The sequence below is a fragment of the Lissotriton helveticus genome, chromosome 7 (genome assembly GCF_964261635.1).
Source record: "Lissotriton helveticus chromosome 7, aLisHel1.1, whole genome shotgun sequence".
Lineage (NCBI taxonomy): Eukaryota > Metazoa > Chordata > Amphibia > Caudata > Salamandridae > Lissotriton > Lissotriton helveticus.
Window position 1 is genome coordinate 987,957,488 of NC_136068.1, and position 20,946 is coordinate 987,978,433.

At 42.3% G+C, this 20,946-nt stretch overlaps 1 protein-coding gene across 1 annotated transcript in view; it reads left to right on the plus strand.

The window, feature by feature from the left end:
* Positions 1-20,946, plus strand: part of LOC144769497 (proton-coupled amino acid transporter 1-like) — a 469,650-nt gene that overhangs the window by 387,782 nt on the left and 60,922 nt on the right. Inside the window, exon 10 of the mRNA XM_078653627.1 lies at positions 7,301-7,470. Coding sequence (XP_078509753.1) covers positions 7,301-7,470 — 170 coding nt within the window. The remainder of the gene's footprint in view (positions 1-7,300; positions 7,471-20,946) is intronic.

A 20,946-nucleotide genomic window follows, 5' to 3' on the forward strand; every position in this document is an offset into this window, starting at 1 on the left:
TGTTAGGCATTAGAACTCTGAAAGAATTAGGAGCAGTCATATGCTGCTCCCCAGAGGGGGTACGTTTGTTTCTGCGTGATTTTAAAGGTCATTATGTATTACGTGATTTTGATCCAAGATTATTGAATGTACCACAGCATTTATGGGCGCAAGGTCCAACTGATGTAGGTTGTATGCATATCACACCCCATCGTGTCACTCTGAAGCAAGGTGTTGTATTACCACGAATCAGACAGTACAAATTGCCACCTGAGGCTGTAGCAGCCTTATCCAAAATTATTGACGAGCTTATTGTTCAAGGAGTGGTTGTAGAAACTGACTCCAATGTATGTAATTCTCCTATCATTCCAATTCTGAAACGTACTGATCCAAATGCACCTCCAGTTTATCGATTAGTGATTGACCTTCGAGAACTTAATAAATGTATCATACCCCAGTACCCAGTGGTTCCAGATATTTCTTCCCTATTGACAGCCATTGATTCTGAAGCTACGTTCTTTACAGTTATCGATCTCAAGAACGCATTCTTTAGTGTCCCCATTCATCCAGACAGCCAGTTCCTTTTCGGATTCTGTTTAAATGGAAGAAGCTATAAATTCACACGAGCACCTCAAGGTTTCACAGAAAGTCCTAGCATTTACAGTCAAGCACTTAAAAGACAACTAGACAATATTCACATGCCAACTGACACTGCCCTGCTCCAGTATGTCGATGATCTATTGATCACAGCCCGTTCTGAACGTGACTGCGAGCGTGCGTCACTTACAGTCCTGTATTTTCTGGCCGAGATGGGGCACAAGGTGTCCCCTTCAAAATTGCAATTCTGTGTCCAGCAAGTGGTCTACTTAGGACACTTACTGTCCAAGAGGGGTAGGCAGTTGACACCTGACCGTATCCAGTTAATAGCACATCTTCCACAGCCCAAGACACAGAAGGAGGTACGAGCTTTTATCGGCCTCACTTCTTACTGCAGACAATGGATTCCCCAGTACGCATTTCTAGCCAAGCCACTGATACAGTTAACGACACAGGAGGCAGCCGTATCGACTGTCCTCCCTTGGACCCAGGAACATACACATGTTTTTAATGAGTTAAAGAAAGCTTTATGCCAAACACCTGTTCTAGCAACACCGAACTACAGTAAGCCTTTCACACTTTTTGTCACTGAACGTGATGGTACTGCATTATCTGTTCTCACACAAGATCAAGCAGGACAATACAAGCCCTGTGCTTATTTTTCTAGCACATTAGATCCGGTGGCCCAGGCTCTGCCTGCGTGCCTCAAGTCAGTTGCAGCCACAGCACTAGCTATCAGACAGAGTGATTCCATAGTGTTAGGACACTCCCTGACAGTACAAGTTCCACACTCCGTGGAAGTTCTTTTAAACCGAACACAGACTCAGCACTTGACAATTGCACGTTTAACAGGTTATGAACTGACACTGTTCCAGCCACACATAGAAATCAGACGCTGCAACATTTTAAATCCAGCTACACTGTTACCGTCAGTTACTTCAAATCCTGCCACACATGACTGTGTGGAAGTTGTTAACATCATGACAAAGCCAAGACAAGACTTGACAGACATTGCATTACCTGATCCCGACCTGACACTCTATGTGGATGGTTCATGTATGAGAACAAGTACAGGAGAACTAGTAGCCGCGTATGCAGTGACTACTGAAACCGAAGTTATAGAAACACATCGTATAGACACCCTGTCTGCTCAAGCAGCAGAGCTCGTCGCTCTGACCCACGCCTGCATACGTGCCAAGAACCTGAAAGTTAACATATACACAGATTCACGTTATGCATTCGGAGTCGTACACGACTTTGGAGTGCTCTGGCAAGAAAGAGGTTTCATGACTTCTCATGGAACCAAGATTCAGCATGGCCCCCTCATTCAAGCTCTGTTAGATGCAATACATTTACCGACAGCTATCGCCGTCATGAAGTGCAAGGCACATACGAAAGTCACTGACATCATTTCCCAGGGTAACGATCTAGCAGATCGAACAGCCAAGCTCACAGCTCAGACTCCAGACATTCCAGTTAACACGACACAGACAGACATTCCAGATCAGACTACTTGTATGACAGTTAAGGACCCTACACAAGATGTAATAGATATACAGTCACATGCTACTCCCGATGAAATAAAGAAATGGTCTGAACAAGGAGGGGTCCAGACAGATCAAGGATGGTTGACGAAGGGAAAAGCCACATGGTTTCTCCCCGACTCTATGGTTCAAGTCATTATTAACACCGCACATAGTCCAGCACACTTAGGAGAAAAAGCCATGTTAGACAGCATCCAGAACCTCTGGTTCAACAAGCATTTACGAGCAGCAGCGAAGCAGAAAGTACGTACCTGCATGATCTGTTGTCAGTTCAACCCAGGTAAAGGTGTCCCGGTGGAACAAGGTGGATTCCATCCTCCTGACCACCCTTTTGAAGTCCTCCAGATGGATTATATTCAGATGGAGCGATGTCGAGGTTTCAAGTATGTCCTCGTAGTTGTATGCGCTTTGTCCAGGTGGACAGAAGCCTATCCAGTTCCAGATTACACAGCCGCGACCACTGCCAGGCAGTTGGTTCGTGAGTATTTTCCCCGCTATGGATTACCTAGGGTCGTGTATTCAGATAACGGCCAGCCATTCTCATCCGAGCTCATGAAACAAGTATCCCTTCTGTTAGGGTACCAGTGGAAGTTCCATTGTGTACGACATCCCGAAGCAGCCGGTCTCGTAGAGAGACATAACCAGACCCTGAAAATCCGAATTGCAAAAGTATGTGCCGAGAAAGGCGTAGATTGGATGGTAGCACTGCCAGTCGCCCTTTTTTATATGAGAATGGTTGCTCATTCCCGTTCAGGTCTATCTCCGTATGAGATAGTGTTTGGTCGTCCCCCAAATATGTGGGGTACACCTAGACCCCGTACAATTACCGATGTTGACAGTAATATGCTGACAGATTACCTTGCCTCCTTGATGTCTGCACTACAATCTTGTCGTTCACAGGTTGCCGCTGCTTTTCCAGACAACACCGAAGTGAAACCGCATGAAATCGTTCCGGGGGATTTTGTGTTGGTTCGCAATTTCGATCGTTCAAGTCCGCTGGAGCCCCGCTGGAAGGAGCCCCGCCTTGTTCTTCTCACCACCCGGACAGCAGTGAAAGTGGAAAACCGAAAAGGCTGGCTACACTCCAGCCATGTCAAGAAGTTTCATGGACTTAAATCAAAGACTTTTCTCAAAGACTGCCCCGTTCTCAAGGACTGTCCAGACACTGAATCTAAACTTCCCCTGTTAGAGAAAACTCCGCAGCAGGAGTATAAATCCAAATTGAGGTCTAGTAAGTCAGCCAGTTTAATTGTCTAAGTCCCTCTCGGGTGAAACGGTTAGACAGGTTCCTGACATGTATGAGATAGACCCACACAGTGAGAGAGTTAGCCAAAACTCTAAGAGATGTATCATTACTCTGTTCTTTTTATTATTCCTGAGTCTTATGGTTACATGCATAAGTTATGCTTTACATTTATGTTTTCCTATTTCACATGTACATATGTTTTCTAATGCTACAGTAGAGCACACATTTAGTGACCTGCCTCCTCACGAGTTATCCTATCGTCTTGCTATGCGTAATAATACTTTTATCCGAATGCTGCACTATTCACACCAGACCAGCAATGCCACTAATTGTTGGGTGTGTGGTCGACTCCCCCCTTTCCAGACACCGAAGGGAGTTCTGCCACTCTTTCCCTATCCGTTTTCACACAATGGTTCGTGTGGAGCATGGTCCACGTTAACGTCATCCTCAACTGATATGTCCCTTCTGAATCGAACATGTTTCCCAGACAAGGAAGGACTTTCCCATAGAACAGGATTAGATCTAGAAAATGAAGTATATGATCTAGGTAATTATTCCTCGAATTTCATGGTTTTGAATGTTCAGTCCGAGACTACTCCAGATTTGCCTGCTATTTCAGTACTACCAGTTAAAGGCGAATTATGTGTCAGAAAGAATGGTTCCGTACATGTAGGACATAGTGATTGTACTACTATGGTCGAGTATAGTGACAGTGGGAAATCTATTTTCAAAGCCTCACGTCATTCGTATTTTGTTTGTGGTCAGACCGCATATGTTCGTCTGCCCCTCGATTGGGATGGAACATGTTATATTGCCTTCCTACTGCCACCAGTTTTCCTAGCCCCGTCTGATTATCACAGAAACACACATCTAGTACACGTTAGACATAGAAGGGAGACTGAGTCCCCAATTGTCGATCAAACTGAAACTGCCCTAGAACAGTACCAAGACTTCAATAAAGGTTTCTTTTTCTTTATAGGTCCTGTCCAGAATAGTAAGCTAATACGTAGGCTAACCAGAACCCTTGAAGCAGTAGTGAATGAGACTACTTCCGCTCTAGGTAACTTAACTGAAGAACAATCTGCTATGAGATTTGTTGTGCTCCAAAATCGTCTCGTCCTTGACGTCATACTGGCCGATAGAGGAGGAGCTTGTAGAGTCATCGGATCTAGTTGCTGCATTTTCATTCCTAATAACGCGCCGTCTGTTTATTCAGCTATAACCAGACTTCATAAAATTGCCCATCAGTTACACCAGAATCCAGGCACCTGGACATGGTCCGGTTGGCTCTGGAGTATCATATCTGCCTGGGGATGGAAAGTATTGTCATTTCTAGGTATAGCAGTAATGATCATATTCAGTTGCTGCCTCTGTTTACAATGTGGCCCTGCGATTTGCGGCTTGTGTGCTACCTCTTGTATTCCTAGTCCTAAGTCCCGTTCCAAGACAATTCGAGACGAGCAAATGATGCTATATGAACAGATAGATGGTATCATGAATATTGATGTTTCCTGATGGAAACGTAGGGCACAAGGAGGAAATGTGGAAAAGTGAATTTTGCCTTGTTATATGTGCCTACGTGTTCCCCATCCTATGTTATATGTGCATGATCGATATGCATATATCCCCCTATGATCGATTAAAGACACAATTACAGTTGTGTCCAACTCTAGTATGCCAGTTTCCAGTTCTCGTGAAAGCAACGAGTATTAGGCCGATGTTGCCACGTTTTACATTGTGCACGTTAATTCACCGAATTGTCCCCGTTTCTAGGCCTCAAAAGGGGCCCGGACACCAGATTCAAGTTCCAGTCTCCTGAACCCACTCCGAGGAGCGATGCAGCCCCCACCTGCATCCCTGACCCTTCACTTACTTCCTGCCAAGCAGCGCGGTGCCCGGCCTGGCTCTGCCTGCCTGTCTGCCAAGAGTATGTTATGCTTCTAGTTATCAGTCCAGCTTTCCTTCTTCACATTCCTAAGCTACTGAACCGCATAAACAGTTTCAGCCATAGTCTAGTCTTTCTGTCTCCATGCAAGAGAGTTACCGTATTAATATTCATAGAAGATTCATCGCACACGCAATACATGTAGAATATATGCATGCACCAGCCTTAGTGTCAAGTAGCCTTTGCCCTGATAACTTTTAGATTCTATCAACATGTACTCCAAACACCAGATACCAGATATGCTATAGGTACATGTCGTCCTGACACCGCAGACTTTAGTCTCCTCTTCTAGTGCAGAAGTCATAGCCCCAGTTCTCCCCGGTAACACGTCATTGCCCGTTTGCGCGCACCACTAGGTTAAAGGTCCCAGCTGCTCTCAGGTAGCCCCCTCCATGTTTCCGCCCATTTATGACACTTTTGTGACGTTCTCATCACATGTCCACGTGCACGCCCTGTGCACGCCTTCTTTTCACGCCCATGTCTTCTTATCTTACGCTTGTCACAAGTTACGCCTACTGTATGTAATGTAATTGAAATGTCTTACTATATATACACTGCACCGTTAATGAAATGGTGCAGCTGCCTTCCTTCCTGTTTTATTTCAGGCTGTCCCGATCCAGTCCCTTCCCTTTTGCCTGAATAAAGCCTGTTCAACTCGGATACATCGGATCCTGCCTCTTATTTATTGAGCTATCTGTTATTGTTAATATAATCAAAAATAGTACCGGTATTTAATTATTTATTTACCACAAGAGTGTTATCGAGTACTACAATAGCATTATAGTGTTGCCGCAGGAAGACTGAATTGATATGCATCAGCAGAGTTGTGTGTTGGTATTTGTGCTTCAATTGCCTGAGGTGCCACAAAGCCAGATTAAGTGTTATTACATCACATGATTATATAAGGGGTTTGCCCAATTCATCCTGCACTTTCTGGGCTATAAACATGTTAAAAAAACAATATGATATGGAGGAACAAATCTAAAAAATAATTACAATAGAGTACATTTAATTACCCATGTGCATAGGATCTTAATCCCATCGGATTCAATTGTATTTATTAATAAATCACATTCATAATTCATTCCAGGTCAAAACCATATCTTATTTCATATCTGTTTGAGACCAATGATCTTTTTGATTTTTTCCCCTATTAAATAGACATCAAAAATATATTTACACCAAACATTTATAATAAACACAAAATTACAATAAAAAATAATAATAATTTCCTAGACCCCAAATTTTTGTGTCCGTTCATAAAAGTATGTTGCGATCCACTGTGAGGTAACCCTAATGCACAAGTGAGGTATTAGCTTCACCTCTGTTGACTCTGCGTTGCAGGGCTCCTGACACACGTGGAGAGCCGTATACTATAGGAGTATAGTTTGGCACACATTTTTCCGCTTAGACGTGGAGTATGAAAAAGTAAGCTGGAGTATTGTCCATACTTATTGTACTATGACAGAAATGAGACTGGACCGAGAATCCAGTTTGGCAAAGCTTTTTAGCGCCAGGAGTGGCAGTTACCATAATATTTGTGACATCTAGACGACATTTCTAAGTTCTTCCTCGTACCCCGGTCCTGATGAGGCCCAAATAGAAGGGTCAAAATGCGTAGACTACTGGAAAAGGAGGAATCCATTGAATATTAAAGTGATATATTTTTGTTGATTTGCACATAAAAAAGATTGCGTTGAGGTGTAGCTAATACCTCACTTGTGAATTACGGTTACCTCACAGTGGACTGCAACAAATGAATTCTGAATGTGATTTATTAAAAAATACGATTGAATCTGATGGGATTAAGATCCTATGCATAGGAGTAATTAAATGTACTTTATTGTAATTATTTTCGATCTCCGCTCCTCCATATCATATTGTTTTTTGAACAAAGCCAGATTAAGGTTTATTGAATGTATGAGGTTTTGCTTATCCCTTAAGGTTGCTCTTTATTTTCTCTGTATGACTTCACCTCTTTCTCCTCAGGTTCTACCAATCAGTGAAGATCCTTTACTCCTTTGGGATATTCATCACCTACGCGCTGCAATTTTACGTCGCAGCTGAAATCATCATCCCGCAGGCAGTGACATGTGCATCAGAACGCTGGAGAAAAGCAGTTGACTACATCGTACGAGCACTGCTCGTATGTGTGACATGTGAGTACTTCAATGGGAATCCATTGTACTGACAGGGCAGCTACCTCCTCTCTGCTGCGTACTGCTCAAAAACCTTTGTCATATCCCATGCACCACCATTGTATTGTAGAATTTACATGGCTCATCATACCCCATTGTAGTGCACTAATGTGCATTTTTGGCTGGTTAACATTCTTCCCCATCGGCAGGCCGTGGTTGGCAGTATTGTGTTTCTTGATATCTTGTGTGGGAAGTGTTTTTGTGTCATGCGGGAGTGACCAGAGAAGTGCTCTATTCTTTTCTTGAGGCGTGTGATGAATAGTGATGGAGGAAGTGGTAGTTAGAGAAAGATGCAATATATAATTGTATTTTGCTAGCTGTTACAATTAACTCTTTTGATCTTGTGTTTTGTGGTTTCTGTTATTTCAGAGGTAGTGTATCTTGAATGGCCTGCGTTAGAGGTAGTTCCAATAACATAATGTATCCCCTGCCATACATTATAATCATATTGCATGTCAGAGTTCCATGACCATGTTGAGGCTTTTGGCCTCATTCTTCTATATGGTCACTTAAAAAAGAACACATTCATCTATATAGCCATGGAACTCCAAGGTGCCTTGCATTATCTTTATAATGTATGGCGGGGTACTTTATTCCTTATAATAGATGGCCACACAATTACCCTGCCCTCAAACTACTTAAATACTTGGTGTGTTGTTTTTTCATACGAAAGAGATAGGATGTTTATAAACATTAAGAATAAAAGTAGAATAGCTAGTGCAAAATTGAACACCAAACAGCAGTTAGATATTTGTTGCAAAAAGATATTCGCCTCAGTTTAATACATCAGAGTGCTTAAAACGCTGTCGTTCAGAATGTACAGAAACATGCAGAGAGATTATATCTTAACTATAATTACCTAAATCTTCCAAAAAATAAAGATGTTGATTACAACGAAATTATAGACCGACTTTTATACATAGATTGCAGGCTGCCATCTAATATAGAGATATACACCAACTGGACACAGAGACTTCAACAGAGTACAGATTTAATGTGGTTTTGTGGTTTTAAAAACGAGGAAGAAAATGCATTTGAAGGGCACGTCACCTATGAGTGTACCCCTCATTACTCCTGGGCTTCTCAACAACTGAACAGGAAAGTTAGACCCATGTAGCCCGCCAGGTCCCACTGATATAGGTATCATGCCCACAACCCAGCAAGACTGGTTTATGGCAATGCTGTCCTTTATTGCCACACCTAAAGCAGGAGTGACTCTTGACTTCTGAAATATTTTTCTTGACCTTTAAACTATAACCACCAGCCAATCATAGGGTTTAATGTTGTACACTAGGTTGCTTGTGACTGCATGTCATACACCATTGAACTTCGTTCAGATAATGGAGAGCACCCTTACACTCCCACTCCCCCACCTTTCCCTTGCTTCTGATTCTTCCCCTGCTCAGAAACAAGCATTAGGTCTGGCTTTATTGTGTTATATCCTGTAGACAAACTTGCTTGCATGTATTTATACGTGCACATGCTAGCTTCATGCTAGCATTACAGTGCTGACAGAGGGAGGGATATGTAAATTATTCTCTCATGCATTGCAATACAGGCATTTCTTTGGGGTGGAAAGATGCAATCAAATAACAAATAACATTAGGTGAAAAAGAAATATACAGTTGACAGAGCGTTAATGTGATTGACAAAGTCTTAACACCGAAAGAGATCAAAATGTTGATGGTTGAAAGGGGTGTGACCCCAAAGCTCACTGATTGTATAGCGGAAACAATAAATCTGTTTAGACAGCTGCACTGTCAAACCCAGGTCTAAAAATACATGTTGAAGAGTTTTCTGATCCATACGTCAGACCTTCATCATGATTTGTCCTAACCTGTAGACTTTCAACACACCCCATATTTGTATATCAGAAGCTCAGTTGAGCCATGAGGACTGGCGTTTTGTCACTCTGATGATCCAAACAAACAATACCATCATTGGTGTCTTCCTGTTTAACACACCCTAGACTCTGTGATCAGTTTTTCACCACTGGGATTCCTTAGATCTACCTGATTTTCTTCCACCCAACATTGCACCCCTCTACTCGATCATGTAAGTCACACGTTCAATCCCCCCCCCCCCAAGCCCGTCAGCCTTTCATCCATCCAAGAATGAGTAACTGAGTTGCAATAAATTGGGTACCAATGACCGCTGTTAATTGTTTTGTTTTGACACACCAAAAACCATGATTTTAAACATGTAAGTTGCCCCACCTTTCTCAACACTACCTCACTGTACAGAGGTGTATAATGGATCGAACAAACCTCTTTGCCAGGAAGATATTTTGCAGTCTTTGCCTCAGAGAATCACAAGTGACAAATCATTGGGAATACACCCTGTTCTTTGTGCACTAAGCATAAGGGTAGACCTTAAGTAATCTAAAAAAAAAATAGGTTCTGAAGTCCAGCCCTGAGTTTGTTCCTTGGCATGTCTGATACCTTTAGCCCTGGCATTACCCAGGCAAAATGTAGATTCTTCTAGCCAGTCTTTCTGGGACCCGCACAAGGAATCGCAAACCTTTTTGTGAACTTTTTCAACAAAAACGAAGGGTCTGCATATGAAAATATCCTGCCTAATGCTTCTTTTCACTTCAGATAAGAGTACAGGAGTTGGAAGCTCTTATCGAAGGCTGTTTTAAACACACATTTGTACGTGCTAACTAGGGGTGGTCGGCAAACTCCACTTATCCGGCAGAGTTCCAGAAGTACGATGTACGAAGTGCTGGAAAAAACTTTGCCAACTGCTGCATGGTGGAGTTTTTTCTTGTGCGCGGCTCTCCAATTTTAAGTTGGTGAGCGCAAGCAAGAAAATTGAAATCTAGACCGCTTCCCTGCGAGATTTTTAAATGCGGGCCATCGTGGCAGTTCGCTACTACTCACATTGAGAATGCTGCTGCTCAAATAGAAAATCTGCTCAAGCGGCAGAAAGAAACAGTGCCCGCTGGTATGCTGCGTGGTGTCGTTCGCGTTGATTGTGCAATGCGGGACAAGCTCCTGTGCTAAACATCAGCGCGTGCAGCGTGATGTACCCTATTTTGGTACTCGCATAATTGCACGGAATCTTGCTGAGTTTTTAAGTAACTACACATAATTCCGAGTGAAACTCCACGAGTTCTGCCCACTTCTAGTGCTAACCCCTTCTCAACTTGTTGGTGTTATGCCACCTAGTGGCAGAATAGGAAACTGGTTAAATAGCTATTAATTTCGAAGAGGAACATGCAGGTACCACACAACCGTACATGCACCATAGTGAAGAAAAAAAAAACTCCTCTGTGTGCATGGGCCCTTTTGCCTTTTCCTCGTGAGGTACTCAAGGTTTCCTGGTATAAATCATTATAGATTTTGCAGAGAAACTTCAGTTTAATTTGTGCGTGAGGGGGAGCCATGATTATGTTTGAGTCTGCAGACAAGTAGTTTGATTCATGGTATAAGGGGTTCATCTTACAGTGTGGGATCGGGTAGAAGCATCCCCCCGAATAAATGTGTGATGAAATAGCTTCAGTTGGGACTGACATCTGGTACCAAGTGCTATTAAGGATGCAGCCCTCTGCAGGTTCCGAGTTTACTCTTTATACCTTTATCATGGACTTTTGGGTTTTATTTGCAAAATGACAATTGCAACTACATACTGCAGTCTTATGAGTATTTCATAACTGTTAATGAATTGTTGAGAAAAAAAAGGTTTTGGTGGGCTTCAATTTAAAGTAGCCACGGTCATCCAGAGTTGGCTAGTGTCCGGACTCTGTTGTAGAAATGCTTAGTGTCGGTGGCTGACATTAATGTAGTTGCATATCTTGGGCAATGTTTTCCTTTGTGAGGAGGCACCTAGTGGTTCCATATGCAAAATGAAAATCATTGTAATACCCCTCGCATGACTGGTGTGATCAAGGCGATGTGCACAACCTGTTTTAAAAATATTGTTGCCTTTCTGTCAGGAAAGAGATGAAACATGTAAGCACATTACTTGGATGTGGCCATGTGGTTGTAAGGGTACAAAATAGCACTTGATCGGCAGTGGTTTTAAAGGTCCCTGAGAGGTATAGGAGAATGGGATCAGCTTTGTATTTTGTCCATGAGTTGATTGGCTTCATTAATAAAGCAGAGAATCAATAGTCAGATTGCAGTTGTGAAGCGGGTTGTGGTTGTCTCTGTGATCTTGCAGTTAAAACAATAGCACCCATTCAAAGATTTTGCTGAGAAAAATAGTAGACCATGTCACGTGGATCTTATTGGGTTTCATAAAATAGATCATGTGAGTGAAATGATAACGTATGCTGAAAGTCATTCAAAAACACGTATTGTGTGATATCTGATTCGTCCTTCGAACCCCAAGTGATCTCCGATCACTCGGACATTTTGACTTCGCTAAACTGGGCTGCAACTACCCCAACTGATAAGTCCTGGAGACTCAACCCTGAACTCTTACAAGACAAAACGCATATCTGCAGACACCTAGATGGAAAAATTGGAAACCAGAATTAAACAGAAGTTAAACATTACTCCGAGAAGGGCACCCTCCTGTTGTACATCTTAAACCAGAAAAAATATTAATTTAATAAACCCTTGAGCACCAGGGCTGGTCAATGGGTGACAAAGTTTAACTCAAACCTGTGCGCTGGCAACACCGCTGGTGAAGTTCTAGCCCGCTGCTTAAAGTGCAGACAAAACCGCTCACAAATTACCCCTATCCGAGACAGGGAGGGACAGTTATGCTTAGATCCTTATAAAATATCCAATGTCTTTCTAGACTTCTACTGAACATTGTACAATGAATATATCTGTTTTCATTCCTCGTATAGCTTGACATACCTTGACAAACTCAATCTCCCTAAACTAGATTCCAAACGCCAGTCTCCCTGTGCCTAACAAAATGAATGTGTCCATATGTAACGCAACTAGGGCTAACACAAAGCGCTCTGATATATTTGGGTCAAGTTCGTGCTATATAAATCTAAAGAAAAATAAACTAAATCAGGCCATTGTCGATTTGGAGCTGCAATCAGCTATCAAATCTCTTGAAGTTGGGAAAGCCCCGAGCTAGATGGCCTTACTGCTCAATTTTATAAATTGCTCATGGATGAGCTGCGACTACCTCTATTAGGCCTCTTTCATGAGTATGCAGTAACTGGATACTAGGCATGGGCGGTAAACTCCGGTCCATTTGCATAGTTTTCCGCAGTCCGCGGACCACACGGAGTTCTGAAGAACTTCCCAGAGCGAAGTTTCTTCCACCCTCGCTCTCGCCAACGTTAAGTTGCTGAGCGCAAGCAATTAAGCCCAATGCTAAACCCCCTCCCAGCGAGATTTCTCCAACCGGGCAGTCGCGGATGTTGTCAACCGCTCACTTTGAGAAATCATCAGTTCACCTTGAGGAAGCTGCAGCTCGAGTAGAAAATCTACTCGAGCCGCAGAAAAAAGCAGCACAGTCATGTGCAGCACATGGTGCCACTTGATCAGATTTTCCAGCTCGGTTCATACACCCAGCACTAAAAATCTGTGTAAACAGCGCGACCTAACGCGCTCCAAACTCTTGCAGAACTCTGCACAGTGCACAGAACTCCACCCAGGCCTACCGGATAAATTGGGTGGACCACTGCAGAAGCAATTATACCTCAAATACGAGTGGAAGGATCACACCTTTCCTGAAAATTGCAGGCCAATTTCGCTCATTAATTTAGATTGCAAGCTTTACGTGAAAATTCTGGCTAAACAAATCAAAACTATGGTACCATTCCTGATTGGCCTGTATGAAGCTAGTTTCCTCAAAGGCAGGCTCTCCAATGATATTAAGCTATGCATTACATATTGCTAAAACCAAAAACTCACCAGTAGTAGCCATAGCACTGGATTCTGCAAAAGCATTTGCTAAAGTTGCACGGGCCTTCTTGAAGGCCACAATGTCCTGCTTCAATTTATGCGAGTCATTTATAAAGATGGTAATGGCCCTATGCTCAAAGCCAGCGCTAAAATCGGGTCAAATAGAGTATTATCTGACTCATTTCCACTCAAACAAGGCACAAGACAAGCTTGTCCTCTGTGCCCCCCTCATTTCCTACTAGCCATTGAACCACTTTTGCTCTTGTTCAATGATCATAAAAACTTAGTTGGGGTAAACATTAATGGCACATCCTTCAAAACTACGGTCTACGCAGATGACATCCTAATAATAACAGAACACACAGATACTGCTATCCCTGAAACTACGGCCAAGATCGATGAATACTCCTTGGTCTCGGGATATACCCTTAATAAGGATAAGTCTGAGGTCAGTCCACATAACAATACCTTCACCAAAGGAGTTCTAGGCTCCTGTGGCATAGCGTGGCAACCCACTTTTAAAAAAAACGTAGGCCTCAAATTCTGTGATAACCTCACCAAATCTATACAATATAACGAGTCCCTGGTTCTTCAAAAGGTACAACAATTCCTAGAAAGCTGGTCACCAAAATTCCTGATATGGCGGAGTAAGCTTGAATCCATATAAATGGTTATCACTCTGATTGTTAACTACTTACAAGCATGTCCCCCATCCCCTACTTGGGTGAATTTTGCGACAACATAGACTGCATTATCAGCAAATACTTTTGGAACTCTAAAAAAAACTAATTTCTCTGTAAAAAAAAACGTTGTTTACCCAAACAAATAGGCAGGGATAATCTTGCAGACTTCGGAAAATACCAACTAGCTTTTATGGCCACTCAAAGTGCGAAATGGCTGGATAAGGCACTTGGCTTCAGACCTCCTTGGCTTTCCTTCAAACAATTGTTTGCAGAGACTTCTCACTGATGTCTCTCCGAACCATTTCCAAAGATCATAACATTCTTGACAACATGATTTTGAAACACACTAGAAACTTCTTACTATATCTCGATCTGCAACTGTCAGCTGTGAAACTTCTATCTGGTTCTATAAGGATATTAAATGTGACCCCAGTATCTTCATAGGAAGTTCGTGGAGGCTAAAAGGAATCTGTACGATGGGTTACCTTGGCTCTAGACTAAACCCTCTATCGTTCTGTGATATTAAACATAAAATAATACATTGCTCCCTCTTACTTCTATAACTTCCTTAAACTCAAAGTTGCCATCTCCAAACACAAATGCTTCCCTTTTAAAGATGCCGTGCATCCAATTCTCCTAACATTATTCAAGAGAAACGGACACTCGACATCTAAGAAATATGCCAAGCTCAGACCACTAACTACTTTGCTATGTGGCTCTACTAGAAGTGGTGCACTGACTGGTCCCAAGACAAACTACCTAACCTGTCGGATATTGACTGGCCAAAACTGTGGGCTTCCCCATTCACCGAGAAAATAATCCCAAACCTTGCCCAGTCGAAACTACATATTCTTCACTGAACCTTCTGGACTTTGTACCACTTGGCCACTCTAGGGCTCATAGACAAACATACCTGCTGGAGTAGTAACTCAGAAAATGCAGACCTTCGCCACATAATGTATGACTGCCACCTGCTAGACAATTTCTGGACGAAGGTTCACAACACCATAGATGACATCTTTAAAACTAGTCTCCCTAGGAACTTTTCGTCTTCCAACTGTGGCGTTTTTAGTCCCTCGCTCACTACTGGATTACAGCGGGATGACTTACTTCTAATCGATTTTATGTTCACCCTGGCTCATAAAACTCTCCTTTCCTCTTGGAAATCACTGGGGAATGCCTCCAATAACACATGGTGGGAATGGCTGAGATACATTAGGGGTGCACACTCCATCCTGTTTACCTAGTATCCCTGGATTTCACTAATAACGCTCTATGGAACAGACTAGATCGATAGCTTGAACTGATCAACACCCCCCTGAGATATGACTATGTATGCCTTTTTCGCAAATATTACCAACACCACTTTACACTGATTCACAACCAAGATATCCATGTCTTCTAGTGCTGTCTTGCTGACTCATCCTACTTAGACTCGCCAGGTCCTTTACATCACCCGTCTGTTGACTTTGGCCACTCTCCTCTACCTTTTGTTTACTTTTCCATTTGCTTCCTATTCTCTTTTTACTTTCCCACTATACGGTTCAGCAACGTAGGTATTTATGCCTTATTGAGCTCTCTGATAAATATTCACCTGCCTTTTTACTTGACGTCCGTAATTAATATACAATTGCAATGCTTACGATGTATTCTGCTCATGTATGCTTGCCAACCGCTTATTTTGTACTAAAACCTCTAATAAAAACTTTTGAAATTAAGAAAAAAGTGTATTGTGTGGAAGGAGAGAAGCGTGGCAGGGACGGTGCATTTGTGAATGATCGCTCAGCATTCAGTGGGATTGAGTGAAACAATAGTGGAGGATATTTTGGTACCACGTATGAGCTCATCGAAAAATGTGCTGGGGGGGGTGCGAGGGGGTGTTGAGGAATTGTTTATTGGAAAGAGGATGTGAAGGCTGTCGAGTGATAAGATCATAGATGTATACAACATGTTTGTGGGCTGAATAAGTATGGAAAAGAGATTGCATAGAGTGATTTGTGAGTAGCTATCATGTGGCAATGTGGATTAAATTTAATGTGGTATGTTTGAGTAGGTGTTTCGATTTTTGAAGGCAGTGAAGTATCGGAAAGGGAAGAGTAGATATGATTGGGATCAATTGGCTCTTGCCAGAAATATGGTCCGGGTTTAGAAAATGCAAGAGATATCGCCATAACACTCAGGTACTGCAAGGAGTTACACTTTGTTTCGGTCATCCTTGGCAGACGAACAAAGTGGGAACTGGAGTAGTGATGTAGAGGCCAAGTTCACTGTGACTGCTGTTCGATCACTCTGCTGTAAATGGACACAATTATTTGTGCATGCTTATTGCTATAAAATGTGTGCTTATTTTTTTTAACTTGTGCGGTAGTTGTAAGTTTCCTGTACATTGTTTGTCCTTACGCTCTAGGGTTGCAGTACACAACTAATACTTAAGTATACAACTGTACATTTTTATTTATCTTGCAATGTACGATCTAATTCCCAACCTAATACATTTTAATTTTCTTTGTTCCGTTGTTCTACAATCGTAATGCTAATCTAGTGGGTACCTTCTACCTTTATCAAATGTGTTTAGACCCCCATAGGTTTACCACATTTTGATACTCACTTTAATAGATTACTATACGTGAAAAATGATTTCACTTTGTTTTACATTTTTTGTAATCAAAATAATGTTGATCAAAAAAAATCCTAGGATGCCATATACAGATTGTGGTATTTATGATATACAAATATAAACATCAAAATTTTAGGTCATGGCTGATTATAATTCTATAATTGCAGCCTACCCAATAAACTCATGCCTTGGTGAAAGACACTGTAATTAATAAGCTAACATTCATTTGTTTTCAGTTACACAATGTATTGTTTTTTTGGAAGACTTCCTGTCAGACTTTTTACTGTATGGTCTACAAAAAAACATTGGTAAACTATACATATTCTGAGGTTTTTTTTATCAAGAACGTCTACGCCTTTGTGGCATGTTTACTACAGGGTCTTCTTCAGAATAAAATTATTTTGCCTTGTCATTCAATGATTAACTGTATTCAGAATCAGTTCAGGTTGTCCTTGGGTACACATCGCTCTCCACTTTGAAGTGAATACCATCCAGTATGGTAACATCGGTTAAGTTGTGAAAATCCGCTTATTTAGCTATTACATCTCCAATTAGAATTTTTAGACGTGGCTTAACCACGATGTTTCCCGCTATATGCACTGCCTATTGTTACCATTTTCTTACAATATATGTATCATGGGGTTTGTCTTGACCCAGAGTTGTATTTCCCTGTCACATCATAGTAGTGGTTGGTGTATCATGTTGCCCTCTAGGAAACCACTTCCATTGGATTGCATGAGGAACTATTTTAAATCTCTAAAGTACACTCAGTTGGCCCACTGTTTGTGCTCTCCAATTCTTTAATTACTACATGCATTTTGGACAGAAAACAATATTTTGTTCTGCTTTTTTACCCAGATTCGTCAAATCCAATGGAAGTGACTTCAATGCGCTAAACAGCATGTGTAAATATAACACATTCAAACAGTATTTGTGCATGCCTGTATTTACATCTGTTAGCACATTAAAGCCAGGACTGTTGTTGCCGCCAATGCTTGTTTTCCTGTGTAATGAAGTCCTGGGCTTTTGTTTAATTGTAGAGGTACTTTTTTCCTCTATTTCATAGGCAGATTTGTCGTATCTATTCATTCTGTTTTGGACAACTAACTCTTCCTACTCATCCAGGGTATTGCTTGACCCCATTTGTTTAGTGCTATCTGAGTTCACCCACAGTCCAGTCAGCGATGGTGGTTCCTTCCAGTATTGTAAATTACAAATGCATTGTTCATTTATCTCTGTGACACTTTGTAACTCTAGACCATAACAATATTAAAATGTTTGTATCTCTTTTGAATTGTGAGAGCCCTTGAAATAACTGCTGTTCAGCGAAAGCTGCAATTTAAACATGAACTCTTGATACCAAACATTTTCATCACAAAAAGTAGTCAATCTTTAGACTTAGTTAAAAATAGATTTAAATATGTAGTTTGTTCCTGCTTAGATTGAGGAAGAACTGGGTGTTTACACAGGTTCCTTGGTGCTTGGGCTTTTAGGAGAACAGAGACATCAGTCTTTGGGTGAACACTCACTGGGATGATGTACTCTTGCACTTGCTTAGTCTAGAGTGGCTGAGTGTGTACGACTGCTTACTGGATGACCTACAAAAACACATTCAGTGTCAAGCTTGTACACTGGTTTATCAGTGATGGTAATGTGTCCTAGCCCAGTGAGGGCTGGTACCTGCCCAGTGTTGAGCTTTCTTTTAGGATTCATTTGGGGCATATGGAGGGTGCAAAACCCTGGATATTTTGCTCCAAAATGTCTGGTGCAGTTGCAGCATGACAGATTTCCAGGACATGAACATTAAAGTGTATGAGGTCAGTTTTGCTAAACTAAATAATGCAGTGAAGAGAATCCTGTGGCAAATCTCAAATGAATCACAGTAGAAATACTCTGAAACTTCCTCTGGAAATTGAGCAGGTTCGTCTTAACATTTTTCTGAATGCTAGGGATATTTTGCTGGTCCAGTGCGAGAGAATGGTGCACCTTGCACACACAGTGTGCCCCCCTCCCCCATAGTTAAGCACAACTATTGTCAGCTCACCAGAGTGCTCTAGACTGGGGTTGCAGCGTTTTTCTATATAGTGACAGCATAATCCTTTGTAACTGTTGTGCATAGTCTGCAAATGGCCTACTGGCCTCACCTTTGAAAAGTGTCTGGTCAGTCGTTTGAAACTAGATCCTTTTCTGCATTCAGTACATATTCATACTGCATGCATGTATGGCAATGAGTTTGTTCTAAGCAGGAAGAGCCAAAGGTGTGTCTAAAGGACGACTGTGTGCACAGTGGAATCCAATTTGTATTTCCTCTATAAGTATTGTGTACAAAATGGAGGTTAGTGGTGGCCTGCCAGACAAGCAATGTTTATTAATGCCATTCCTGAAGCATGTAGGAGTCCTCAGACTAGAGAATGTAGCACACTGAGTAGCAACACGCTAAACTGCTTGTAATGGCAACTCGTAGTTCCTGTTCTCTTGTTGAGACCAGGCATACCACCCACCTGTAAAGGTGTTGCCCCAAATCCACAAAGCAGCTGGGGTGGACTCTCATCTCGTTAGCGTGGGAGACTTTGGGTAATCCTGTCAGCTGCTCCAGACACTGCAACAGCTCTGAAAACCGTGCCAGAGAAGGGGGCAGGCAGGACGAAGGGATCACTGCTGTTGCACGCCTTGGAAGAAGGACCTCACTCACAGAAGCCAGAGGAGGTAAATGGCTTAGCATGGCCCTAGTGACTTCACACTGAAGCGTGTTACTATTGAACTAGTGTCTCCCGCCCCATGTTGGAGAAAGACGCAGTTCTTCAACAGAGTTCTGTAAGGACAGTCACTCTGTGTGTAGCCATTTTTGCAAGATGAAGAGCTCCATCACGGTGATATGTTGCCTGTCTAATTTCACCATAGTGATTTAGATATTCCTGCATTGCCATGACCACTTTTCTTTAGTACTGTGTTGGGTGTAGACAAAAGTACTTTTCTTATAAAAACAAGGCTTTTGCTGGGCAACTGATTTATTAGCTACAGTTTTGTGAGTCATTGAGTTATGAGGTCTATAACCCCGCACCACCTCCCTGGTTAATACATAGACTGCTCGTCTCAATACCATGTGGGTCAAGCACTAAGGGGCATACTTAGTTTTCAGTGTTCATGGTCCTAATAGCTCTGCCCCAGGACATCAGGAGCAAATTAACTCAGTCACCTCAATTGAGGCTTCGGAACCTCTGAATGGTTTCTGACACCATGCCATCCTTCTCTTCAAAAAATGTATGTTGCTTGTATTTCATTCTCTGACAACCAAGAACTGAAACTTTCTCGATTAGCAACATCTTTTATCACCTAGAACTCAGAAGGGCATTAAATATCTGGCTGTTCCTAAACAGATTATGTATTTATGCTCCAGTCTCCTGGCAGTAAGATGCTATTTCCCATGCCCGACCCTATCCAACATACACTCCTCGCCAAACTTGAAGCATAGATATGGATATTAGATCGTCGCATAACAATTAGAAAACCCCTTTAAACCTCAACATCTGACGTCTGGTCTATTCCTAGATGATAAATCCACCTGTTACCTACCAAATATGAACATTATGATAGCTACTTACCCATCTGCCCAGAGAGGACAAATGTACACAAATGTGACTACCACTCTGTGTTAATCACAGCTAGAAGTGCATTGCAGAACCCCATACCCCACACACAGACCTCATGCACTTCACCTGAACACTTTCTACATAGGCCCCCTTCTACTCCCACCCAGGATACCAGCATCCCCCCTCCCCCCGTGACACTGCATAAAACGACACTCTACATACCAGGCCCAACATATAGAGTAGCCACTTAACCACCCAGATGCACAATGAGGCATTGAGGTGCTATGCAAATGCCACTCAATAAGCTTTTCACCTCGCTCACATTGGAGAAACTTCCAGTCCTGGCTGCAAGGTAAGAGAAGGAACGTAATCTGACTCCAGTCTTCGTGATGTGAGGGAGGTGTGCTCCTGCCTGGGACGCAAATCGAAGGTGTCTGGTGGGTTGGTAGACGTTGAGGTGGTGGTAGAGGTAAGCTTGGACCTGTGTTGTGGAGAGCTTTGTAGGAGTGGGTGAGTAGCTTGAACTTGTATCTTTTCTGGACTGGGAGTCATTGGAGATTGTTGAGGTGTGGTGAGATGTGGTTATTTCAAGGGATGTTTAGGATGGGTCTGGCTGCAGCATTCTGGGTGGTTTGGAGTCCGTGTAGGACCTGAGCTGGGATTCCGATGTTTCCCTAATCAAGTCTACTTGTGATAAGAGTCTGGGTGACCATTCGTCTGGTGTTCAG